This window comes from Chaetodon auriga, chromosome 4 (assembly GCF_051107435.1).
Source record: "Chaetodon auriga isolate fChaAug3 chromosome 4, fChaAug3.hap1, whole genome shotgun sequence".
Classification (NCBI taxonomy): Eukaryota; Metazoa; Chordata; class Actinopteri; order Chaetodontiformes; family Chaetodontidae; genus Chaetodon; species Chaetodon auriga.
The window spans coordinates 22060238-22086219 of NC_135077.1; the positions used below are offsets into that span (position 1 = coordinate 22060238).

The window sequence follows — 25982 nt, forward strand, 5'->3', positions numbered from 1 at the left end:
CGCGTGGATAAACCTTGAGGGAGCGACTCTGTAGCGACTCCCCCGGGTGGGCAAGTAGAACAACAACGTGACATTGAGTAGGGTGGCAGGCAGGCTGCCAACGCTTCAATCAGTGTGTCTAGGATGGCTGGGCACCCGCGCTGGGCTGCTTTAATCAACCGTTAGAGTATTTTTTTCACTGTGCGTTTATTTCGCTGTCGTCAATCGGGCGTCGCGGGCAGCGCGCGGGACGGACGTTTTATTCAGCGTTGTATCAGCCGTTGCAGTCACTGCACCAACAAACAAAAAACGTGTAGTGGTCCATCTCAAGGAGGAAACTGTCACCTCTGCTTCGACGGAAACGATATCATCGGTCGAAACTGCCAACGACAATCCCCACCCTGCCAGCGCTCTCCACAAAGAAGCAAACCTGCAAACTGCAGACATAGCGTTCGGCTAGCAGCAGGCTAACGTACCCACCTTAGCGAGTTAGCTAAGTTGACTACGTCAGGAACTTTGTTGGCAAAATACCGTAATCATCTCTGGAAATCAGATGTGTTTTTAACCCTGTGATTCCGATCACAGTGCCATTTCAGATGCAGTTATCGCTATCTGAATAACTCGGCACAGGAGATGAAGTGAGGGCATAATGCATTTTGTTGTTGCAAAAGTTAGCTAACATCTAGCTAGCTTGCAAGCCATGCTAGTTTTTAACGTGACTCACTGGCTGTGGATGAATGTATCGGGTGTTGCCTGGCTGTCGCCCCTTCACTGAAACGCTGCCGATGACTCGTTTATGACTGGAGAAAAGACTTGTGTTGTGTCCTGTCACACCTGGGACGAAACCTCTCGATTTTATTTGACAAGAATACGTGGACTTCTGTGATAACAGTGTCATGGGATCTCTGAAGGCTCTCCAGGAGTGGTGTCGGATACAGTGTGAAAACTACCACGATGTGGAAATAAGGGACATGTCAACGTCCTTTCGGGACGGTTTGGCGTTTTGTGCCATAATACATCGCTACAGACCAGAATTAATGTAAGTAACTCGACGTCAAATAATGTAACATTGATACTAATTTAGTCAATTTACAGTGTACGTATGTGAAAACTGTTTGAGATAGTGAAGTTAACGGTAACAAAGGTTACTGTGATGACAGGATTTGCTGGCTTCAGTGAAAGGTGGACAGACAGGCGACTTACTGTTGTCTCTAAATTGTTTTCAAGTACTGTAATAACTAGTATGTTAATCCATTCAGGATACAAACGCAGAACAAGTTTTTAAGGACTGGGATTATGCAGAGCTCCTGTCAACAAAGACTAGAATGGTTTCTCTTTGGAATATGTTTTTAAGTAGTTTAGCACGACTGAATATGATATTACAAGTGGTTAGATAACTTTTGTTAAACACCAAAAACCAGAGCCATGTCATTTATGTTATATTCGTCGACACTGTATGTTAAAATAATGTTTTATAGCCAAAACCAACAGCCACAATATTCTTCTGAACATTGTAGAGAGAGAGGCCAGTGTGCTGTAATTAACTCAGGCTGACGGGCCATGCCCTGTCTGTAACAACACACACCCCTCTTCTCTGCATTTCACTCACACACACACACACACACACACACACACAGTACAGAAGCTACCACAAAACAAAACCGCAGTATCAGTGTGTCTAAAAATGACTTGATATGGAGATGAGGAAATCGAGACGTGCCATTGTTTTGGCAGCGACCACACAGAACATCTCTGACTCATAAGTGAGTTTGACCTGCGTTTGCTCAAACACACCAGAAAGACGGAGAATATTCTATTTAGTGATGATCATCCTCCCAGTATGTTCATCTCCCATACAAGAGGGTCATCATGTGTATCACTGATACTGTTTCTAGAACTTGTAAATCATTTGATTTATATGGCAGTAAAAATTCACAGAATCTCTCATATGACTCACATTGGACATGCATCTCTGGATAGTGCTGCTGACAACATCAGCATTACTGGTTTGATTCTGTCTGAAATAGGCAACAACTCTTGTTGTTGAAGTAGGGTTGTATAAAAGCGTCTGCTAATGACATGTGATGTCCCCCTTTGTCTTGGAGGGAAAACTGCGGTGTGATGGAATGATTTCAGACAATAAGCATCGTGCTCGTGCTGCTAACCTCTCAGGTGGTCCAGACGTTTGTGAGCAAATTGGACTATGCTTGGATGGCAGTCGAGCAAACATTCACTGGACCAGTCACTGAAGGACGAGTCAGTGATGTGGAATATATCTGCAAACACAGCACAGCAGTAAAGCTGAAAGTAAGAGAGGAGGCAAATCCTAAACACCCAGCTTTCGAGCTCTGCCTCTTCAATTTGTGTCCCAGCATGCCTCTCTGTTCAGTCCTCTGTAAAGCTGCAGTGGCCCAACCAAACTCGCTCTGATCCAGACAGACAGTCCGTCAGGCTAATCTGCAGCTGAGACCTTCGCCTGTCAAACTGCATTTAGCTCTCATGTTGGGCCAGGCCGTTGTAGGGCTGCCCTGCACTCTGCAGCCAGTGTATTCTCATCCAAATACATGCAAACTGATGTACAGGAAAGACGTTAGTACAACAAATGGCCTCATCTGAATTTCAGCTTAGACCAACTGTCAATCATCCCACTGGAAAGGGAGTAGATATGGCTGCAAGAGATCACCCATGGGCTCGTTAAAGAAAGTGCATGGGACAGTGCAGTCAAACTTTGATTAAATCATGTTCATATACACAGCTACTGTTCATGCTTTAGCAAGCAATATCACAAACAGTAACATCCTCTTTGTACTTCTACATCTGAGTTTTTCCCACGTCCTTTCTGCGTTGACATTTGTCTCCATAGTGCACTTGTTTTGTCTCACCTACCTACTCCTCTACCAAAACATTTCTGACTGTTATGACGTCACTAAATCCCAGTCCTGTGTGGTCTAGCACAAACTTGTCAAGTCAGATGGAACCAGATTTAGCAGGTATACTGGTTCGCCCAGGTTTTGATCTTGTGGATTTTGAAGAACTGGCACACCGGTCCTCAGCAGTCCTCTTTCCCAAAATAAACTTCTGAGTGGGACTCTGAGTCACACTTGATTAGATTCGGATCACACACACCATGCTTCATCATCCATGCCGCTGTCTGCCGGCACTGTCTGTTCTACCACAGTTTGGGGAATGATTTGAAGTTGCTGCACTTCCATCTGGCTGTGTGACACAGTGGACTTGTTTTGACATGATCTTGACATTATAGCTGCTGCTCCGTGTGTGTCACTATGGGAACTAGATTAGAGAGAACAGAGGTCACTTTGTGTGGCTCCAACACGGAGCTCATTCACAGGGCTTTGCTGTCTTGAGAGCTCCACATGGTCCACAAACTTTTTTCCAAGGTCACAGTGTTTTTTTTTTTTCTGCCTCACTGTTGTCCTACTACCACAGAGTTGTGTAAGCATACGCGTTCTTGTGCACACACACACTTCCATTCCAGAACACCTCAGACATTTTCCAGTTTTACTGCAGGATGTTTACTGGTGAGAGCTCTGGCTTGAGTTCCTCGCTGTAGGCATTTCAGAGCGGAGCCTTGTAATTATCAGCGCATCACTCCTGTTTGATACAGCCACTTCTTTCCTTTTGTCCTGGCCGTTTTTCACATCAGGCATCATTAATGTGTGGTTTGGGACCACTTGTCAGCCGTTGTAGTTGGGAGGCTTAACTGTTCACCACGCCTGCCTGTCAGACTGTCAAGCCAATAATAGATTCTTGATGGTTCATAACAGAAGTGGAAATAGGTCAGCAAGCTAAATACAGTGCCATCCTGTATCAGCATGGCTTTGACAGTTACAGTACTTCTTGATGGTCATCTGCAAGAGTCTTGAGATGAAAGGAGATACTATAATTTGCAGTTGTTGGAGGCTATGTACTGGAACTGTACACTGACTACCTGCTTACTGAGCCTTATCTTGTTTCAAAGTTAAACATTTTTCTGTCTTATCATTCCAGAGACTTTGGTTCGCTGTCTAAAGAGAATGTCTACGAGAACAACCGGCTGGTGAGTCAATTTTACAGTTTTCATGAGGGAAATGTGTAGAGCTAGAAGATTTTCACTTCTAACTCTGTGAATCAAGGGTTTACTTTGACCAGACTGGAGTTGATGATGGCTGTAACAGTGGAAAGAGACACCAAGACAGTTTTGTTTCTGTCAAGTTTGAATAAAGCATGTTTTATAATGAGCTGACAAGGCAATTAAGTTCATCTTCATTTAGTAAAAGAGAGAAACTTGAATTCAGAAGGTGTACAAATATACTTTCCTGTTTAATAAGGAAAACACGGGGCTGGTCAGAAAATTTTAATGTATCACCCAACCTTAGTGGTTTTAACACTCTAATGCTCTTGAGTGGCATGATGCTTTCATTTTGTATGACGGTTTCATGAAGAGAGGGTTAAATCACTTAAGAACTAATTCATATGTTTCACTTAGCTTCAGGCTTTGCATCTGTTACTGTGTGTGCTTCATTCAGCCATAACACAGTTAAGCCATACGATCGCATGCAACCGTGGTGGGTGAGACTTCAGCGTAGTTGACTGTATGTGTGGAGAGAAGCATTACTTAATCCTGATGGAGCCTGTTGGCAAACAGAGAGAGAGAGAGAGAGGGAGGGAGGAAACCGGAGCATTCAGGATCACAAAAAAGTTCCTGACATAAGCCTGTGGAGAGACCATGTAAAGAGGATTTCAAGTGCAAAAGTGCTGAATGTGCAGCCTATTGTAAGTCTGTGGACTGAAACCAGTGAAGAATTTTTGAAATCATATTTCCCTCGCTGGGTTTTTCCACATCATCTGTAAGCCAACAGAACATTGAGGGATGAAAAGGGAGTCTCCTCATTTTGAGTCTGAGCTAAGCTTTGGCAGCTCTTCACTGCTGTTTACATTCTTTTTATCCAACAGCTTTCAGGGAAAGTGAGGTAGTTGGTGGTAACACCAGAAACAAACTCTCAGTGTGCTGGCTGTCATTTGAGTTTGTTTTATACAAAGCAAGTCATTCACTGTATCCATAAGGCTGAAGCCTGAGTGAGAAATCTGTAAATGTAAATGTGGAAAGCACGCAAACCTAATTCAGATTTTATTAAGGAGCCAGATCATGTGAGTGCCTTATTTGTTCATGGTTGTCTCTCTGAGATCTTCTTCTCTAATACCCCTGTCTTACAGGAGACATACACACTAGTGTCTACTCACAAGTCATCCATATTTGACCCTGTTCAAAATGACGACTGTCACAGGTTGATCTCTTGTTGTCAGCGTTCACAGAGTGTAGTCTCCAACTGCAGTTTTACATATATTACTGTTACATATAGAATGGCTCTGAAATGCATTATGTTAGTTGTAACTAAAGTTACTTAAAGTGTCCTTTTTAGTTCCCTCCACTTGCTCACATTCTGTCGCTCATTTGTATTCTCACTCTTGCACAATATGTAAAATGCCTATATTGTGCAAATCACATTATTACAGTGCTGTGTGTGGTGCTACAGAGGTTAGTGTGTAGCACAGGCCACAAAGTTGTATCACAAGTATAAAACATCTGTTAAAATCCTTAAAATCTACCAAAAGCAGTGCTGTTAATCACTTGAACAGGGCACCATCCAAACCTTAACTAGAAACGTTTTTAGACAAACATTTTCTTTACTGGCCCACAGTAAACTGCAGGGACATGACACCTCTTACGACATATAACATCCACGTCAGGCTTCACATGAGCAGTTCAAATTTCAGTAAATTTCTATCATCTTTCATGTTATAGAGTATTTTTTATATTTTTTTTAGTTTTGAACTACAGCACTTATCTGGACCGTTGGTCAAAATGTCAGCATTTCACTTAAAATATGTTCATACAAAATGGACCTATTGCCATTTTCAATTAGGATAATCAGGCTGTTTTGGTACTGTGATGTGCTGCTGTGAAGCAAGGCTGTGCAGTGAATCAGTAATATGTCTGTGAAGGCTCTCAGTCAGCCAGGTCATGGTTATCCAAGGAGGGTTCAATCGAGGCTAACTGGACTTCTTCATTCTCATTCAAGGGGCTTCTTCAGTTCTGACTGGAGGGGAGTCCTCAATATTTAACCTTGGTGGGTTTGTTATAAAAGTCATTGATACCACCTGGGTCATTGTGCTCCTGGCTGTGTAATGGCAGATTCATTTTAGATAAATCTCAGGAGAATATTTAGCTTGAACTAGGAAGAGTTGACAATTTAAGCTGTAAACCAGGTATTATTTGCTCAGTGCAGTACAATGCATTTTGATTAATTTGGCTTTACTTCCACTTTGCCCATGGATTGCATTTGTTGGCTGGATTTTTTCAGTGCTGCGTGACTGCCAGCGGTTGTATCCGTGTTATGTAACCTTACCCGCTCTCATTTCTTTCGTGGAATTTTTCATTACACTGACGGTTATCCTCAAAGGACAAAACATTATATTATGAGTAAATGACTGATGTTTTGTCAGCAGAGTTAGATGATTCAAGGCATCAAATATGTGCTGTTTGGTGGACTATGCCAAGCATCTGAGGACATCATTCTGTCCTTTGTTTCTGCATGTTCACATTGAGACAAATAAGTGGTGCATACCCACTTAGTTTGAGTTAAACAGTTTCATGGTGAACTGTAGCTTGACTTCTTGAACAAAACATACTTTCTCACTCACCCCAAGTGGGATCGAGCCATGCAAATAGTTTTAGTTTTATCATATCAGATACAAGTCGTTGACAGTTCTCATGCCACCACAGTACAGAGACGGTAAACACACCTTTGTTTGTGCTGCTCTCATGTCTGTCTGTTAACATTGTCCCGGTTACTCAGGTGATCCACAGACCAATAGTTTCCATTGCAGCTACTTTATGGTAGCTGTCAAGAGTTTCTCATTTTTAAACATCTATTATGAATAACTTCCATTCAAAGTTGTATTTTTATACATTGGACAAGACATGCAGTTTTTTTTAAATCAGTTTAAATATTAATAATAGGGAGTAGAAGACAGTCAGAATAATCAGATGGCTGCCTTTGGTTATAATTAACAGTAATTATTATTATTAGAATTCATTACTGACCCGCATGTGAACTCACTGCTTACACCTTCTCAGCTTCTTACAGATGTACGTCATCTATCTCCTCCCTCTAACCTTTTCTCTCCATTTTCTGCATCTGCTTCATCATAGGCATTTGAAGTGGCAGAGACTCAGCTGGGGATTCCAGCCCTCTTGGACCCAGAGGACATGGTGTCCATGAAAGTGCCTGACCGTCTCAGCATCATCACATACGTCTCTCAGTACTACAACTTCTTCAACAACAAGTCTCAAGGTGTGTACAGTAAATTGAGTTGGATTTCACTTAAGAATCATAAAAACTGTCCAACCTCTGCAAATCTTCAGATGGAGCAACTTGTATAACTGTGTGGTATGACAGCAGCTTGCATAGTTAGTTCATATCATTAACTAATGACTTTCTTTTCCACAGCAAACCCCCCTTGCTTGAAAAGGCTGAGTCCTGTCGGTCATAATGAGCCCGCCCAGAAAAGGCCCCCGACCCCTTTGGAAGACAAAGTGGTTGAGTCTGAGGTAAGAACAAGACTTGGCACCAGGAGAAGGCGCAGAGATGAACAAAGGTCACCCTGTGCATGTGTTGATTCTGATTTTGTTAAATACCTAGAAAAACTACATCACTGAACAACATTATTCCTGCATGATGCTCAACTGGAGCTGCATGTTAACAAGCTGTATTTTTTGAAGTAATACTCTGTTAATGGTGTCCTTTGGAGGCCCGGATAAGCAGACTGAAACCTCACATATTCTCTGGTAGTATGTTGGTGTGTATCTGAAGCCATGGATTATCTAAGTATAATTCTGCATGTGCTATGTCCGGGTATTAGGTCATCAGATCTGTACAATACAAATCCCATCCTGCCATTGCAGTTCAACAATGTACACTATCCACATAAGGATTTTGTAATTACTACTTCCTTGTATGGGCTTTGTGTTGCACAGCAGGGGAAGAGCAAAGCAACAGAGGTAGAGTCTATAAAGATAGCCTCTGTATCCTGTCTCTTTTTTCTTTCGCATGCCTTCACCTTCTGTCCTCCATACTTCCATATACTGCCATCTTTTTCCTCAACTTCCACCCCCCCCCCCCCCCCCCTTCAGATGGAAATCCATTCCACTCCCTCCTCTTCCTGCTCTTCTTCCTCCTCACATCTGATCCCCCCTCCACTCTCTGGTCCTGAGCCTAGGCAGTAGGATGGGGGTGGGGTGGGTTAGGAGGTGAAAGCTAAACAGTTAGGTCAGTCTTTTTTTAACCGTCTCTTTTTACATTAAAGACTAACTGTAGTACAATCCTAACACTGTGTGCCAAGTTTTGAAATATGCTGCTGCTAACCCCCTTTTTACTTAACATAAAGAAAAAGAGCCCAAAAAAGAAAATGAATTGCCTAAAAGCAAAATATCAATTTTATATATCAGTCATATCTAAAATAAGTGACTCCCAGGGGCACTAACCCAAGCTGTTTGGATGTTGTTACTAATAAAACTTTTTTTTTTTTTATTTATTTGAATCATTTAAAATGATGCTTTAAACTGAAAAAGAAATGCAGTAGTGAACCACATGAATCCATGAGCAGTAGATGTTGCAGTGACCAAGCAGATGTAGCTAGCTGAACAGAATGAACAATCCACATCCTGAAGTCCTGACTCCGTGTCTGATCTCCCCCTCCCCCATTACTCTCCATCTTCCCCGCTTCCCCTGACGTCTTCTCCCTGACCCCTCCCTGCGAATAACGTCCCGGTCGCTTGCGCTAGCCGAGCCAGCCCGTGCTGATAGGTGTGGAAGCGCTCGCAGCGGTCAAGGGCAGCACACTGAGCAGCACCTGCGCCGCCTGCCAGAAACATGTCCACCTGGTGCAGAGGTTTCTGGTGGATGGCAAGCTCTACCATCGCAACTGCTTCAGGTACTGCAACTGCAACTACGCCCCCTGTCTACCTGTGTTTCATAGCCAAAATATTTCTGACATTACAATGAAAGAAAGATGCTCCTGAGTTGGCTAAAGTGCTAATCTTTAAGACTTGCGTCCTGGTTGGTTTGGCAGCACCTGTGGTAAGTAGCGCTAGCAGCAAGTGCGATTTAATACCAGTAGGCAGTAGGCAGCCACACAAACTCAGAGTGTTTTGATAAAGAATTGGCTTTTTCCATGAGAATCACTACCCATGTTTCACTTGGTGGATCTTTTTAATGTGACATATCAGCAGTAACAAATGTTCAGTTTGCATTATCTTACATAAACTTCTCATGTGAAGGATAGCAATTTGAATTGCCTGGGAGAATGGCGGGCACCGCCACTAACAATGAAAGCTACTATATGGATAGGTAGTTATAGGGTGTAAATACATTGTTGGCTGTTACTGACAAAAGGCTGGTGATAAGTAGTGTCATTGGATTTTATGGAAATCTTAAGGATTGTAACTTTAAAAGCAGAACAAAATCAGTTAACAGTGAGATTTTGTACATATCAAACAATACCAGATTACTGTGCATTATGCTGATAAACTGCTTTTGTTATCAGCTACATATTTAGGTTTATAGCTCAACAGTCTTTGACCCGTTGAAAATCTTACTGTCGTCCTGTGTCATTGTTGTCTCAGGTGCATAGAGTGTCACAGCACTTTGCTTCCTGGATCCTACAAATGTGGAAGCAACTCTGGGGCGCTGGTCTGTACACATCACATTTCAAGGCATACTTCAGTCAATCAGAACGGCCGGCCAGATCTTAGTAAGAGACCAGTGGTAGCTCAGTCGGCCAGGATTGGTCGCAGCACGGTTCCTCACACCTCGCCCTCTGAGAGGGATCAGGCAAAGACTCCTTCTCCAGTAAGCCAAACAAATGATACCGACATGCCTACCAATGACTCTGTCACAGTCGCTGCTGCTCCAGCACATCAAGCAGACTCTTTGGAAAAAGCAAAAGACATGGATGGCAGCGGAAAAACAGAGGACACTCCCCGTTCTTCTTCTCCTCCTAACCCTTTTGATGAGAGCGATGAAGAGATAGAGGAGAAGGAGAAAGAGGAGGAGGAGGAGGAGGAGGAGAAAGACAAAGATTCTACAACACCAGCCAAATTAACGACTAATGGGAACCTCCCTTCTACACCTGTCATTCATCATGAAGCTGCCAGTCGGCCAGTACCAGCTCCCCGTCGGGTGTCTGAACCCACCCCTCCTCCTCGCCCCGCCCCTCGGGTTCGGCTCCTCCGTACAGCAGACGGTACAGTTGGTGTGTGTTCGCTGCACAATATAAATGATAATAAATGAAAATAAGATCTGCTGATATTCATCCTCACATTTTACTTGAAATCACAGGTGAAAACCAGAAGCCTCCGACTCCTCCCAAACCTCGAGAACGATCACAGTCTCCTGGAAGGTAGCTGAACTCCTCTTAACTATCTCTTTTTCTGTCCATTGCCACCATTTCATCTGCCTAAATCATATCATCATAGTCTTGTGCTGCGGCTGTTTGCCCCTTCACGCCTTCATTTGGCTGTAGTTCGTTGTCTTTCCCTCTGTGACCCCTCCATCCCTGTCTGTGTATCTCACTGTCCAGCCTGTCCAGTGGCACCCATAAACCCAAAGACCCACCTTGGCTCGCCCTGGTCCAATCAGAACCCAAGAAGAAGAAAGCCCCTGCCCCTCCCCCCGCCGGACTGGCAACACCTCCCAATACAGGCTCTCTGTCCTCTCTCAAAGGGGAGGGCTCCAGACCCAACACGCCCCCTCCACCCTCCAACCCATTTGACGAGGATGACGAGGATGATGAAAATAACGAGTTAGAGGAAGTGGAGGGAAGCGAAGGAAGTGCGATTCCACCCACAGTTGCAGCTAGTCACCCATGGTACAGCATCACTCGGGCAGCAGACGCGACAGGTGCTGACACTCCCCCTAGTGGGGGAAGCTCGTCACGCTCCGCCAGCCCCGGGAATGCTAAGAGCAAGAAACGGCCGGCACCTCGTGCTCCACAGCCACCTGCAGGTAACCAAGGTCAGTTCAGAACATGGAGATTTTTGGCCTAAAGGTTCTTTTATCAAGTGAACGTTGATACGTTGGCTTGTGCTTGAGCTTGTGTCTTTTCTGATCCTTAATATTTGTTCCACTGTCTCTCTGTTTCCTGGCTGTAATCTGGCCTTTGCATTCTTGAGGCTCTACATCTTGTGGTAACCGTCTGAGGTTCTGCTGATGGACTCTGGTCTTTTGACTGTTTTCCAATTAGTCAGCCACATCCTGTGGAGTGTTTTTGATCTCTTGTGATCTGGTATTTGTACAACCTTCTGTCATCCACTACATTAGCTGTCCGTGGTTGACCAGATCCTTCATATCTGCTGAGTTCATCAGTATGTTCTTTTTCCATAGCAATAGAGCACACATATATGTTTTCAATACATTGTTTTGGGTTTCTCAGATGTCTGAGCCCCATGATAATCTGCTTCACTGGCAGAGTCTGTAGAATCAGATTCATACCCTTAACTTTCTCTTTTGTACATCAAGTAGCTAAATAACAAACCTTTCAACATTGTTTTTTATTTTCAACCTTATTTTCCAACTTTTGTTACTATTAATATCAAGTGCGTCCCATTCTCCATCTTATGTTAGATCTTATTTTCACATCTCATTATGTATCCTATTTTTATGCCTTTTCATATCTTTGTTTTATGTGAAGCACTTGGTGCATATCATTTCTCTGTTGTAAAGCCTTTTAAGCTGTGTTTTATTATTATTAACATTGATGTAAGTTGAACTGGAACAGTGAGGCTGGAGTACTGTGTGTGGGGTATTGTATGCAAACGTTCATTGTTTTTTGTTCTTTCCCACATCCTCTCTCCGTTTCAATCCGTCCCAACTTCTTTGGTTCCCGTTTCATTTCTGCTCTCTTTGGTTTTTTACTACACCTTCTCTCCTCCTCAGTTCTCCCTCACTCTCAGCCCTCATCTTGCTCTCCCTCTCCAGCTCTCAGCACAGAGAGTTTGTCCTCTGGCTCAGACCACAGCTCCTCCCAGCCCCCGCTGGCTGGCAGTGCCAGCAGGGACCAGCAACACGCCTTCACCAAGAGTGTCTCAGAGCCTTCCATCTGTTCACCGTGCGACTCTGCGTCCTCTCCTTCCTCCTCCTCCTCCAACGAGCGCCTGCCTCATCCCTCCCTAAGCCCCTACCCTTCTCCCGTGCCGTCAAATGCCAGCTCAGCTCCAGCCACCCCTCAGACAGGTCGCAGCTTGGGGGCCAAAGGGACTGGAGCCCCTCCACCACGACCCCCAACAACCCCCAGCCCACTGGCCTCAGGAGACACCCAATCACACAATAAGGTAATAGGACCACTAAGAAATAAAGTGATATGAAGCAATACACTGTGCACGTCATGTTCCAGCTCTATCTCTTTTCCTCCTTTTAGCGGATCTGTAAGGAGAACCCTTTCAACAGGAAAGCTTCTCCCTCTCCTGCTAAATCCAAAACCAGACCACCAAAAGGCCCTCGTCCTGCCAGACCCCCGGCCCCCGGCCACGGCTTCCCTCTTATCAAACGCAAGGTACAAAACCTAAAGGGAACACACAGAACTTTCCCTGAGCGTTCATTTAAATCAAGCTGACAATTTTATTATACTACTTTTTGAGTCTAATAGTTCTGATAGGGAATTTGTGATTCTCTTTACGTGCACATCTGAGAGGTTGAGTAGAGAGCGGAGAGTCGCCTTCAGTGTTAGCAAATTTGAAGAAATGTAAAGAGTGGATGTTTCACCTGTGTCAGACAGAATAATAAGTATTCTGATGATCCAAACATCCATCCAGGTGCAGTCAGATCAGTTCATCCCAGTAGAGGACATCCACGGGGAGATGGGTCAGCTGGAGAAGCAGCTGGATGAACTGGAGCAGAGGGGAGTGGAGCTGGAGAAGAAGCTGAGGGACAACCCCAACGGTAACACATCACACTTTGCTCAAATGGCTGCTCCAGCTAAAATAGCCCGGGATAAACGATCCCCTAGAGAAAATAGTGAGGAAAGGCAAGAGTCCAAGACTTCTGGAGGAACAATACATCATAATAGAAACAGAATAAATCCATCTCTGCGCTCCTCTTTTGTGTTTTCAGATGAAGATGAGGAGCACCTGTTGGTGGACTGGTTCACGCTCATCCACGAGAAACACCTTTTAGTACGACGAGAAGCTGAGCTGGTCTACACGTAAGTACTAGACTGCAGCAAGGGCCAAATGTGAGAGGATCTTAGGGATTAAAGCCAATCAGGCCTTCTCCTTTGAGTTGTTCATAACAGATTTATTCAGTGTAAGTAATGAGTTAATTTCCTGAGTTGAGGAAAAAGTCAAGCATTTTTTAGGCAAGATGAGACGTTTTCTGTCTTTCAGCCTTTCATACGAACACATAATTTTACATGAAGACTTTACAAAAAGACATTTAAAAAAAGTAAATTGGAGGTTACTGGTGTGTAAATGTAAAGAGTGGATTTTTCACTTGTGTCAGACAGAAAAATAAGTATTCTGATGATCCAAACATGTGTGAACGTTCCTCACTGCAGTGCGAAGCAGCAGAACCTGGAAGAGAGGCAAGCCGATGTGGAGTATGAGCTGAGGTGTCTTCTCAACAAACCAGGTGTGTTTGGCCATGATCCTCACAGTCAAATCCACTGCCTGTATGCGTTTGGAACGCTCCACTCAGTACACAGTATTTGCACAACAGCATATATGGTTTTACTTACAGAGGCTCTGCTGTTGCTTCAATAATTCAAAAATAATACAAGTGAAAGAAACCCAGATGCATAATCGCCTCTCCCTCTCTCAGAGAAAGACTGGACCGAGGAGGACAAGAGTCGGGAGCAGGAGCTAATGGCTGAGCTGGTGACCATCATTGAGCAGCGCAACCAAATTGTCAACAGCATGGACCAGGACAGGCAGAGGTAATCAATGGGTCTGCACTGAACCAGAGTGTATTTATCAGTGATACTTTACAACTGCCAGCAGTCAAACAGTCATTCTGTCACAGGGAAGAGGAGGAGGATAAACTTATCGGAGCCATGCTGAAGAAAAAAGGTAGGATGAGGAGGAAGGTGCACTTGTAGCAGGTTAGATGTAATGTAAAATGTACACTTCTTCTCTCCCTTAGTGTCTCCCTGTGTGACTCTTAACATACTTTTCCTCCTCTTCAGACTTCCATAAGGATCCAGAGTGTGAGCAGCAGCAACAGAAGAAAAAAGGGGGAAAGTTCAAACCCATTAAAGTTCTGAAGAGGCTGAGCCATAAAGCAGAACCAAGCAAGAGCCCTCGCAAGGAGAAGACGCCATAGAAAGGACACATTTTCCTCCAAGAGGATATGAGGCTATTTTAACAAGACCAAGGAAGATAACAAAGGATGTGAGAGAAGAACGCATCAAGAAAATAAGATGAGGTCTCCTTAAACTGTCATTAATGACTTGACATGCAACCCAGCATCCACTCCCTGCTCACATCTTACATCACTGACTGCTTTGTGTTTTAAAGAGACTGTATAACAACTCAACCGCTTTAAGAACTGTCCTGTTTGTAAGATCCCTCATGAGGTGTGCAGTGGGTTTCTAAATGACTGATGTGTTCTATGTTGCTTCACTATCGTTGCATTGGCCAGCATCTCTGGCTTGTAGGCCTTTATCAAGGCTCAGCAAAGGTGTGATTGGTCAGTTCACTTTGATTGAAGTCAGTTGGTCCCTGATGGAGTTTTTAATGTTTTTCTTGACTTACACGCCTTCAGTACCTGTCTCCTCAACTTTGACAAGGTTTCATGTTACATCTGGTTTGATCCTGTGGTACGAGTGAAAAGAAAAAGCTTTTTAAGGTGAACTCTGCTTTAAATTTCACAACATCTGCCCATGAAACGCTCAACGATGGAGACCGAAGTTCTTCTAGCTGCTATGTTATGATTGTTTGTGGTTCCCTTGTTTTTGGTTTGCTAGTTTTGCGATGGTGTCATTTGTGTAAATGCATATCATCAAAGACGTGGACAAACGCAGATACAGTATTTATGGGCGTGTGACTCGAGACAAAGTGGGAGACTCCAAATTGGATAGATTTAGAGAATATGAGGTGTCAGCATTATAGAAAGTGTTAACGGTCACACGTCTGTTAGAATGTTTATTAATAGAAAAGGTCATACATGCAATAATGAATATTAGAAAAGGCAGATATACAGTGTTTTAACAACTGTAGCAAGACACTAGTTTATAACAGTTTTAACCATTGGGGAAAACCTGAATATGCAATCATTAATTTATATTTTACTCTGCCTTTCTGTGTGTTTCCATGTTTTGCCTTAAAAGAGGATAGGAAAAAAAACATGTTACAATTGTTTGTACGAGTGCCATTTATTTAACTGCATATGTGGACGAGCTGTCATTTGTTCTGTGAATGTCAGTATGTTTACTCATTCTGTTCTGTCCTTTAGTCTGTCTGTCTGTCCTCCATTTTAAATGGTAATCTGTTGTGTCCGTGTTTCTGCTCTGTGCCTGTCCTCCTGTCCAGCTGAAACCAAGGGCTTTCGTAGCGTCACGTTTGCATCAGATATACGCTGTCCTGAAACAGCAGCGGGATCATGAAAAATACTGACACTGGAAGGCAGAGGAATAAAATAACTTAATGTAAATATTTCATGGTGTGTAGATCGATTGCTTTCACCACCCGGTTTCCAGGTTATTTCCTAGAGTTCGGTCAGTGGCAGTGAGTCTTCTCCAGTCTTTTACAAGTTCATGTTTTCGGTTGCCTGTTCTGCAGCCTCTCCTTTCCTCTCAGATGTCACTGCATCCTTCTTGTGAGAGCAGGTCTTGTCCAACACCTCCAGTTCTCGCATTTTCTGTGAGTGGAGCCATGACACAGCACAGATTTAACAGTTGTAAAGATCTCTATGGTGCTATTGTCCTGTCTGTCAGCATCAAGTTATACTGATTAAAATAACATCACACAAAACAGTCATCATGATAAAACAATGAAATTGTAACACCTGTGTTACTAAAAGCTTTATGAAAACACCACAACGCAGGTCAGTTTGTTTACCTGGGATATCTCCGTGTTGATGATGTTGATGTACTGCTTCTCCTTGCCCAGAGAGGCCATATCTGCCAGGAACTGCATCCTCTCCTCTATCTCATCCAGAACTACAAAGGAAACAATCAGGTTAATATTAGACTTATTCAAAGGATGCTGGATATATTTAGATTGGACCAGCTCGCTCACAGACAAAACATCTGAATTCAAATGTTTTCTGGGAACATTTCCTCTCTGTGACAGCAGATACAGTACAACTCCTCCATGGTACATCATCTGTTTCTGTGCAGTCAGCCGCACCTTCCTGATACCGGTCTCTCTCCTCTGCTGCTCCTGGGTTTTGACATGCAGGAATGCCTTTGAAAGACACAGCTGTGGGCTCTTCTTGTCCTGTTGCCATAATACTCTGAAGCCTCCTCTTCTCTTTTTCCAAGTCCCCTAGGGTCAAACGGTGAAAAAAGGGATGGAGAAAAAAAAAAAATCCAGATTTAGTGACTAATGACCTACAGTATACTGACATCATTTACAATCGAGGTCTATCAAAGCAAATAAATACAGAATTAATAATGGTGTCAGCTAGAAGAACATACGTGTGGGACCAGGACAGAACTTTTCTCTCGTGTAGCTGTTCCCAGAACAACAAGATTCAGCAGTGCGTCTCTGAGGCTTGCCCAGCAGGCGTTTCTGCACAGGTTTACTGGTTTTAGGCTGAGGAGGGGGAGCTGGTGCGGTGGTCAAAGGTAAAGCTGCTCCATCTGAGGGGGAAAAGTAAAAAGAAAAAAAGTTTTCAACGTGGCAAAAGAAAATGTAATGTTAAATGTTTGAAATGCAATTCAATGCTAATTGAGAAATTATTTTAACTGGTGCACTGCAAATGTGAGCGGACAGTCCAATGTAGGGGCAGAAAACACAAGATGCATCCTATTATCATATTACCCTTGAGCCATAATGGGATACTGAATTTTTTGCAATAACAATATGTTCATAATGGTCACACATACTGTATGATCACCAAACTGTTTCCCCCAGCCTCTCATCCAAACGTCTCAGACTTACTCTTGAGGCATTCGTTGATCTTTTTTCTCTGGAGGTTGGTGAGCCTTGATTCCTGCATCATTACTGAGGACCAGGAGAGAAAACGATTAAAATTTCAAACACTTGTATGTACCTCAACACACACACACACACACACACACACACACACACACACACACACACACCATCAACTCCTTTATGCATGTTTCCTATTTATATCCAACCATCCAGATCAGAATATCAACAAGTGCATCATCTCACATCTCAGCATGTCCTGGGTCTGCTTGCTGTACTGGGTGGTCCTAGGGTTGTTCCACAGTCCTCCGCCATCTCTGCTTGGTGAGGAGGCCTCCATCTGCATGAGACACAAGAAAGACTAGAAGACAGGAACCTCAATGTCTGGGCCTTAATTTAATGTTACATCTGTGATACTGAAAACTTAAACAGATCATCACAGAGAGACAGGCTGTGGTCAAATCCTGCAGCTGCTCCACAGACAATGAATGACAGACAACTCATAGATTGGCGGCTAATGCTGGGCTTACACCAAAGATTTTCACAGTCACAGACTAAAAACCGAAAGTCTTTCGAGACACTTGTGTGATTGTAGATGTTAACTTTACATTCAAAATAACTGAAATGTCACAATGTAACTTGGCTAAAATGAGTTTATCTACAGAGAGCTAGTTAGCAGTCAATGGTGCTAACAACGACAACTGAACGTCAGAAAGGTGAGCACTAGGCTCTACATGAAAGAAACGCACGAAAAAAGGCCACAACTAGCCAAAAGGCTTGAAACAGCTTGCTCAAACTTCACTTCATTTCCTCACCACAAGTCCTTCGTAAACACTTGGCATTAGCTAATTTCGCGTAGAGCTAGAGGGCAGCTCTGTCGTCTCGAGAGCGACAGTCTGCTGCCATAGCAACCGAGTAGCTACAAGCACTTCCGTGTTGAAGCAGGGTGAAGCAGGACTTTGTGCTCCAAACTTCAGATGCTATTCAAACAATTTCGCTGTCACACCAACATGTGCTAAACACTGAATGTTTGGCTGTAACGTTCGTTTTCGAAATCTCACCATTTACCATTGACAACATATCGCCACTAGATGGAGACAAAGACAGATGGTTGTGTTTATGTTGACGCTTCCATCAGTTGATGTTGATCATGAGCAAAAATAACTTTTAGTCAGGTGACACGAGACTGCATTAATACTAGAATATTAATGCTACTGTGACGTTTCTCTTCACTTTGCAACTACAAATGTTTACTTTCCTCACAAGGATCATAATATATTCATATCATATCACTAAACCCAAAATGATCAGAAAGTAGCTATATTAAAAGAGAGAGAGAGAGAGAGAGAGAGAGAGAGAGAGAGTGTGTGTGTGTGTGTGTGTGTGTGTGTGTGTGTGTGTGTGTGTGTGTGGACAGAAAGTGACCACATTACAAACTCAATATACAGAAAAGTGATCCTAGTCCTTCATATCAAAGTGGAGGAGATGAGGCTCTGTATGTAAAGCCTAAAAGTCTTATTTCATGTTTTCCAAGTGATTTCAGAAGAATTCAGGGGATTTATTTGTCCCTTTAAAATTTCTAAATTATAAAGGGTATAACTACAGGAAGCACAGCTTAACTCTGCTTCTTTCAGTGTCTTTCTGCCTTACAGTAATATCATACTCACACAAATTTACAAGTTAGTTGAAGGCTTTTTCAGCTTGTGCGGTGGATGTCTTGTGTTGCCTTCACTGTGAGGGAAAGAGAGAGCGTCTTTATCAGCAGTGGGCTCGTCATCGGTGTTCAGCAGCAGTCAGGGGTCCACTATCTGTGGGTAGACAGCAGCCTGCCTCTGCCCCGTGTCAGCTGATAACCAGCAGCCAGACTATAATCACCTTTCACACACAGGTCTTCTCAGAAGTCACAGCCACATGTCCTCACTGAGAGGACAGAGACCAACCAGTGTGTGTGTGCGTGAGAGAGAGAGAGAGAGAGAGAGAGAGAGAGAGAGAGAGAGAGAGAGGGAGAGAGAGAGAGAGAGAGAGAGAGAATTTGTTTTAATTACAGACTAAAAGACTGAATCATGAACTGTATTGAATGTTGGTGTGTTTGTTTATGTGCACCACCAAATTTTGTGACATTAAGTATCCACATTGAATGTCTGTGAGTAGCTCTGTAATAAAAGATCACAGAGAAATCCACTGGGATGTCTCTGTGATGGGGCATCACACACATTCAGACATGTTATTCACCGCACATGCACCAACACACTCTGTGCCAAAGCATGCTTTATTAGATAGAGGCCGGACATGAGCTGTTTACTGCTGAGTGAAAAATAACACAGAGCTCTGCAGTACTCTGCAGTGCTAGTGGCTTGACTAATGGTTCAATTTAATGAACATTTTTTTTATTACTTGTGGTTACATTACATGTGTACACTATGTTTATATTACATCCGTGCTTACATTTAGTACATTTTGCACAGTTTTACTTTTACATTTTAATCCTCTATCCTGTTTTCAGCTCTGTTCATATGTGTCTCTTGTTGGGCGAGAGCACAGCAGGACCGCGTTTCACTGCCATTGTCCAGATAATGTGCAGGTGACTAAGAGAGCTTGAACTTGAAATTAATAACTGCTTTATCCTGGCATATTTTGTTATTTTCCATCTTTAGATTCTACTTATTATTGCTGTTAATTTCCTCTTTAATAGTCAAGGAATTGCTCATCAAATGCCATCATTTTGCGTTATTTTATTTTACATACACCTGACTTTAACACTTCCTGCTTGTTTTGTCTCAAAGGAGCTCTCATCAGATTGTTTGGTTTAGTTTAGATCCTGGTGTCTGAGTGAAAGTAGAACTCTATTTCACATGCATAAACGTGCATTTGAATATGAGGCAGACTTTTACAGAACTGTAACTGCACAATAACTGTATTCTCATCTATATATTTTGTCTATTAGTGTTTGATTTTTATCTTTTCCCCAATTGTTTATCTTGTTTATTATATTTTAAATATGCTTTAATGCATAATTCATGCTTATCTTTCTTTATGTAGAGCACTTTGAATTCCCTCCCCCCCTTTCACATCCTCCGATGCCAAACCCAGACGGGGTGATTGACTTTATCTGTCACTGGAAAATCATTATTTGCAATCTATTCAAAATAAATCCCAATTAATGTTTGAGTCCTCATCACCTTTGCAGCTAAAAGATCATTTGTACAAATTAGTTTGAATCATTAACCTGCATGAGAAGTTTCAGCATTTAATGAAGTTTATTTATCTTTATAGATGTTGTTGGTCATAATAAGATTAGTACTCACACACTGAAAAGATGATTTCAGCTTAGCATTAATATTTAGGTCCTGGTACATAAAGATGCATTTGATAAGTTAATGCTTCTTGGTGATGTAACACCTCGGTGCTCCTCAGTTTTTTAAGTGATTGTAAATGAACAATCTGAAGCGATAAAGACGAGGAGCCGGCTAAGTAACTCACACTCACGCTCCACCTCCTAACGGTCAAAACCTACATGAAAAAGAGAGATTTGAAGTTAGACTCGCAGCTGACAGAGATAGACAAGAGAGAGGAGGGAGAGATAGCAGTGGAGGGATGAAGAAAAGGAGACAGCTTTAAGAACCTGCTTCTGCAGCCTTTTAGCGCTGAGTGGACTCTAACTGGGATGACGGGCCTGCTGAGCCTGGGTTTGACTTTCTGTTAGCTGATGGTCATATAAACAATCAGAAAAGAGAAGAAAAGCAAAAAAGAAAAGAAAAACTTCACTTTTGCTGCTACCACAGTCAGTCGCTGTCCATGTCACAGTGCTTGATGGCTGTTACACAGGCCGTGCTCCCTTCCTTCAGCTCCTTCTCCAACCTCGCTCACTCCAGCGACAATATGAAAGTAAGTACACTTACAGTTCACTTCACTCCTTTGATTCCTACTCAGTGACAGGTGAACAGTGTCCACTGCTGCCTGTTTTCTTACCTGAAGAGTGGACAGCTGGAATCAGAGTAATAAATGTAATTCCAGATCTGAGTATGAGCTTTACTATTGTACGGATCCCACAGATAAATGAGTCTTTATTTCACTTAATGTTGAAGTGACTATTGTGTCTCATATAACTTTTACATCCCACCTGCCACAAGCATTAGTCTTGGAAACTTTCCTTGGTTCTAACAAGTTAATGAAAGACGTGCACTTGCAGTATTTCTTATGCAGGTGCATCAGAGACTGACTTTGTATCCTGTTAAGTTCTTGCTCTTCCGCTGTGGCATTGAAAGGGCTTTGAGTTGTTGTTGTTTGGGAAGAGTGCTTTCAATTTGTGATGAAATCTTGCTCTTGTTCCTATGGAGGTTTAATAAACTTTGCTTTGAACAAAAATGTCTGCTAATGTAATGTAAAAAAAAACAACCAAAAATGCAACATAATCTGAAGCCATCTGGGGGAGTGACATGGTAGTTTTATGTACTGATTCATTTCATGTCCTCAAGGATAGGTTTACATGTTTTCAAGACTATCTGACATGCCCATATGTGGAGCTATTGGTCGCTGTAAATGTTCTGTCCATACTGGCTGCAATGAGATTCCCTCCTAAAGTAAATACGATGCAAACGAAGGGGGACACTACAGTCCTGATTCTGTGTAAAATGACTTCTAAAGTTTACATGAAATCTAATGACAATAATGTTTCAGCAGCCTGAGCTGTAGCTTTTGAGGTGACACTCTTTTTAGTGCAACTTTTTGGTGTTTCCACACTGTCTGCTTGCTAAGCCACAACTGAGGGACTGTAACAAACCAGCACTTACACTGAACATGTCTGAGGAAGGAACCTCTTTACAGCCAGTATGGACAGAGGGAACAATTCCAGCAGCCAATAATGCTACATGTGGACATGCGAGTATTATTTTAAGACAAACTTGAAAAACTATGAACCTGTCCTTGAAATGCAAAAGCAATGTGAAGGAATCTCTCATCACTTCTCACTGCTCTTCATCACCATCCAGGTGTGGAAGTCTGACACTGGCTCTCTCCCTCTGGACTCTCTAAATAACAAACTGTCACCAAGCAGCTCTAAGCAGCTGCACGTCTCCCAGCAAATGACAGAGGAGCTCCTGGACGATGACAGCCAGGCATCCTGGGACATTGAGTTCCTGCTGTCTGACTGGAGCAGCCCGTCGCCTGATCTCAACCCCTCATTGGATAACAATGAGCAGCGACTCCCACAGTTAGACACAAACAGTGCCTACCAAGAGGCGGCCATGTTTAAGGACCAAGCAGGGCAGGAGCATCTGCAGATGAACAGCGGCAGCCTCATGGCGGACCTCCTAGCCCCTGCTGAAACCACGACGTCGGTCCAGCCAGAGCTGTACCACCATGGTTACATAGATGACCAACCAAGTGTGACTTCATTCCCCAGTCTACCCAATGTAGATCAGTTTGGCTTCCCCCAGGGAGGCAGCGTGGAGAGGCATGGCAGAGGAAACCTCAGTAAAGTCTCATCTTGTGACTTTAACCCTTACTATGCCTTGCAACACCCCTCCGTGGTGACCTTCCCCGACAGCAGGTTCATACCACCTCAAGCTGTGACCCCTGACCCTCGACATTACAGCTACATGCCACACTTTAACCACAATGCTAGCCTTTTCTGTGACTACGCCCACAGCCAGGCCACTGGTCATCTGCCCCTTCACCAGCAGCCTCTGCTGGTTGGGCCACAGCTGCCCCCTGGTGGGGTGGAGGGGAAGCGTGGGCGAAGACCTACAGGGAAAAAGAGGCCCGCCATCCACAGCTGTGATTACCCTGGCTGCAGCAAGACCTACACCAAGAGCTCACACCTCAAAGCTCACCTGCGCACCCACACAGGTATGCCAGGTGACTCTGTCCATCACCGCTGGTCTCAAGATATGATTTCATGCATTTGTTTGGTATTTACCATCTGTGTTATTGTTTACTCTTCAGGGGAAAAGCCTTATCACTGTTCATGGGAGGGCTGCAGCTGGAAATTTGCCCGCTCAGATGAGCTGACGCGTCACTACCGCAAGCACACGGGCCAAAAACCCTACGAGTGCCTGCTGTGTAAGAGGGCCTTCTCCCGCTCTGACCACCTGGCTCTGCACATGAAGAGACACACCTGATGCTCGCTTGCATGCACGCACGCACATACGCACACACACACACACACACACACACACACACACACACACACACACACACACACTCACTGCCACTTAAACTTAAGAAATTAAAAGGAAGAAGACTTCCTTTTCATGATTTGAACTGACTCTTATTCTGACCAGAATCAGCTCACTAAACAGATGAATGTGGGACTAAGTGACCTCAGATATTAACTAACATGTTCTCAGGGCTAAGAGTTAGGCCATGAACAACACGTCCGGTGGTAGAATGGCATCACAAAGCACTGCATGGGGGGAGTAGTCTGATCTGCTTTTAGTTTACTTCAAAAAACCTAGCCTACATTACCCACAATGCAATTCAGACGCCGACAGTTCTGCTGGACATTGGGGTAGTGTTGTGGAGCAGGACACAGAGGTCTGCTAAGCTGCAGCAGTACTCCCCAAAATCAGTAAACACACCTGCCTGTTTGTTTCCCTTTAATGTGACAGTGGAGCTTCCAGTCTAGATGAGGTGAACCAGTTACTTGGAAATCCCTCAGTCTTAACCTTGGTGACTCAGACTTCCACAGTGAGGTGCTGGCACTTGGCAAAGAGTGAGTGGGCTGTTCTCTCTGAGTACTTTGTGAGGACCAGCATGTAAAGTTAGAGCACTTTCAGCAATAAGGGCCACTTAGACAAACACTGTACACACTGTGGACACGTCAACAGCAAACATTAACACTACAAAAGACCTACCAATAAATGTGTGTAATGTGGGTTATAACACAATACACAGCAGTGGATCCTGTAGGATCTTATGGCACGCTGAATGGAGTCATGACTGCTTGGTAATAATGCTTAGTTCTGTTCGTGCTGAGATGATCCCACGTCTTTGCCTGATTTCCATTCGAACTTTAGTTAATAGTAATATCGATTGTAATGCAAACAAGCCATAAGGTATACTATGTGATTATACAGTAATTTCAAAGTTATGTATATTTGTCACCAAACTTTATGTTTGTTTTTGGAGAAATTTTAATTTAACAAAAAAAGACATATATGCTTTTGTCTCTGTCATCCAGCAGAATTCAAAACTGTAAATAATCTGCCGCTTTCATTTATAATCATCTAAAAATGAGCAACATATTTATTAACATAATCTTTTATATCAACAGGAGATTACTATGTTATTGTAAATTGTTTTTGTATGCTCCAAAGAGTGCTTTAAATTCTTTTAATTATTGTTTTCATTGTCATAATTGTAATAAAGGCCTCAAATGTTGTAAAGCATGACTGATTTACTCAGGCAGCTTAACAATGACACGACACCACCACCACAGTGTGAAGCCCTGTGTGCAGATCATTAAACACGATTGCATCAGCTCAGCGTTTGAAGTGGTGTACTCAGAGGCTTTATGGCCTGCATGAAGCACAATTAAAATGTTTGTTTTTCCCCTGTATGACTCCATCCACAGAATACATCTGGAACACGCAAACACAAAGTGCACTGCCAGCCTTTGGCCTTTAGGTGGCAGTCCTCTGTCATCATATCAGACCTCATGCCTGGAGGCCGCGAGCAGCAGGTTTCCGGTAGTTGAGTCTGCAGTGTTTCTAATCTGGGTGAGGGTGAGGTTAGGACGAGAATCTGCTTATGTAACTCAGCGCTCACTGATTCACCCTGATTATGTCAGATGATGGAGGTCGTCATCATATTATGGAGCTCCCTCGCTCACTCTCCTACACATGCACAGACATGTATGGCCCCAGGAAACACAAACAGAGGAAAGCAACACAACTACACACTCATTCACCAGCATTTGTAACACACACATACACATACACATACACACACACACACACACACACACACACACACACACAGAAGTTAATTTATATTTGCTTGTAAACAAAAACAACAACAAATCTAGTATGATCCATAGTGTAGTATCTCCATTAAGAGAGTCATTTCAGTACAAGACAAAACATCATCAGTATCAGATGAAACTATTGCTTCTTGGGCTCAGTTACCTTTGAGTTTAAGGGTCTGTTTCAACTCCTTCTACTGCCTTGTGGGATAAGTAGGATCCAGAATTATGCCTCACAGGGAATAAAAAGTTTCAACCTCTGCTTCATCCATGTCCATTCATTTTTAAATCTGTCTCTTACAAGTCTCCAACTGTGTGGAAGTGGAACACCAACTTGCTGGAGTACACCCTTAACACCCGTAAGAATTTCTAACAGGTTTTATAGCAATAGCTGCAGCGGGTTTAATGCTTTAACAGGTTTTTTTTTTAACTCCTGCTTGGCTCAGAGGAAGGTAAGTACAAGCACACTGGGTTGGAGGTGTGACGATTAACATTTATTTGGCGCTGCAATTAACTTTTTGGTATGCTGCCACTGCTATGATTAGCTCATTAAACCTGCTCATCCAAGATGGCATGTTAGCAGACGAGTTGGGAAGGAAGCCCGTAACATCCACACGCGCGCACAGACACACACACACACACACACACACACACACACACACACACACATAAGTGCCCTACTCAAAGCCAAATATACACACATGAAGTAATCCTAATGATTATAGCATTACACATACACTTCTTGGCCATTAATAATCTGTTATCCACTGAGACTGTGCTCACATAGCCAGATATTACACATCAGGAGGTAAATCTGCAACACTTCACCAAAAGGTTAGAGGCGGTCATGAGTTTATTTTAGTGATGTAACTGATTTAGGATTCGGAA

At 43.2% G+C, this 25982-nt stretch overlaps 3 protein-coding genes across 8 annotated transcripts; 2 read left to right on the plus strand and 1 right to left on the minus strand.

Moving 5' to 3' along the window:
• The first annotated feature begins 35 nt into the window (after window positions 1-35).
• micall1a (MICAL-like 1a) lies at window positions 36-15688 on the plus strand. Of its 5 annotated transcripts, none has more exons than XM_076728257.1 (16): window positions 36-1018; window positions 3988-4036; window positions 7193-7334; window positions 7491-7591; window positions 8825-8973; window positions 9665-10293; window positions 10380-10440; window positions 10621-11054; window positions 11976-12370; window positions 12457-12591; window positions 12851-12977; window positions 13149-13239; window positions 13591-13664; window positions 13854-13968; window positions 14055-14101; window positions 14218-15688. In XM_076728257.1, the coding sequence occupies exons 1-16, from the start codon at window positions 876-878 to the stop codon at window positions 14352-14354; spliced, it is 2829 nt and encodes a 942-aa protein (XP_076584372.1). In that variant the 5' UTR covers window positions 36-875; the 3' UTR covers window positions 14355-15688. The 5 variants fall into 5 exon arrangements, with proteins under 5 accessions (XP_076584372.1, XP_076584376.1, XP_076584375.1 ...); XM_076728261.1 differs by having other exon boundaries at window positions 12018-12370; XM_076728260.1 differs by having other exon boundaries at window positions 10621-11045.
• On the minus strand, window positions 15635-18872 carry c4h22orf23 (chromosome 4 C22orf23 homolog). Of its 2 annotated transcripts, none has more exons than XM_076728264.1 (7): window positions 18799-18872; window positions 17378-17471; window positions 17138-17200; window positions 16672-16836; window positions 16382-16519; window positions 16091-16191; window positions 15635-15890 (listed from the first exon to the last, which is right to left on the minus strand). In XM_076728264.1, exons 2-7 carry the CDS (start codon window positions 17469-17471, stop codon window positions 15777-15779), a joined length of 675 nt encoding a protein of 224 aa, XP_076584379.1. In that variant the 5' UTR covers window positions 18799-18872; the 3' UTR covers window positions 15635-15776. The 2 variants fall into 2 exon arrangements, with proteins under 2 accessions (XP_076584379.1, XP_076584378.1); XM_076728263.1 differs by lacking the exon at window positions 18799-18872 and adding an exon at window positions 17947-18066 and having other exon boundaries at window positions 15678-15890.
• Window positions 18873-20662: 1790 nt separating this feature from the next.
• On the plus strand, window positions 20663-24609 carry klf1 (Kruppel like factor 1 (erythroid)). Its single transcript, XM_076728844.1, has 3 exons — window positions 20663-21016; window positions 22120-22978; window positions 23075-24609. Exons 1-3 carry the CDS (start codon window positions 20927-20929, stop codon window positions 23248-23250), a joined length of 1125 nt encoding a protein of 374 aa, XP_076584959.1. The 5' UTR covers window positions 20663-20926; the 3' UTR covers window positions 23251-24609.
• The last annotated feature ends 1373 nt before the right edge of the window (window positions 24610-25982 follow it).

Bases quoted from the DNA above. Each gene is read 5' to 3' on its own strand.
- micall1a (XM_076728257.1), top strand. From the start codon at position 876: ATGGGATCTCTGAAGGCTCTCCAGGAGTGGTGTCGGATACAGTGTGAA. The intron at 12,978-13,148 runs GTAACACATCAC...TTGTGTTTTCAG, and splicing joins GCTGAGGGACAACCCCAACG to ATGAAGATGAGGAGCACCTG. The intron at 13,665-13,853 runs GTGTGTTTGGCC...TCCCTCTCTCAG, and splicing joins GTGTCTTCTCAACAAACCAG to AGAAAGACTGGACCGAGGAG.
- c4h22orf23 (XM_076728263.1), bottom strand. From the start codon at position 17,973: ATGCCAAGTGTTTACGAAGGACTTGTG. The intron at 17,201-17,377 runs GTGAGATGATGC...CCTGGTCCTCAG, and splicing joins GACCCAGGACATGCTGAGAT to TAATGATGCAGGAATCAAGG. The intron at 16,837-17,137 runs GTAAGTCTGAGA...TTTCCCCCTCAG, and splicing joins GATCAACGAATGCCTCAAGA to ATGGAGCAGCTTTACCTTTG.
- klf1 (XM_076728844.1), top strand. From the start codon at position 20,927: ATGTCACAGTGCTTGATGGCTGTTACACAGGCCGTGCTCCCTTCCTTC. The intron at 21,017-22,119 runs GTAAGTACACTT...ATCACCATCCAG, and splicing joins ACTCCAGCGACAATATGAAA to GTGTGGAAGTCTGACACTGG. The intron at 22,979-23,074 runs GTATGCCAGGTG...TTTACTCTTCAG, and splicing joins TCACCTGCGCACCCACACAG to GGGAAAAGCCTTATCACTGT.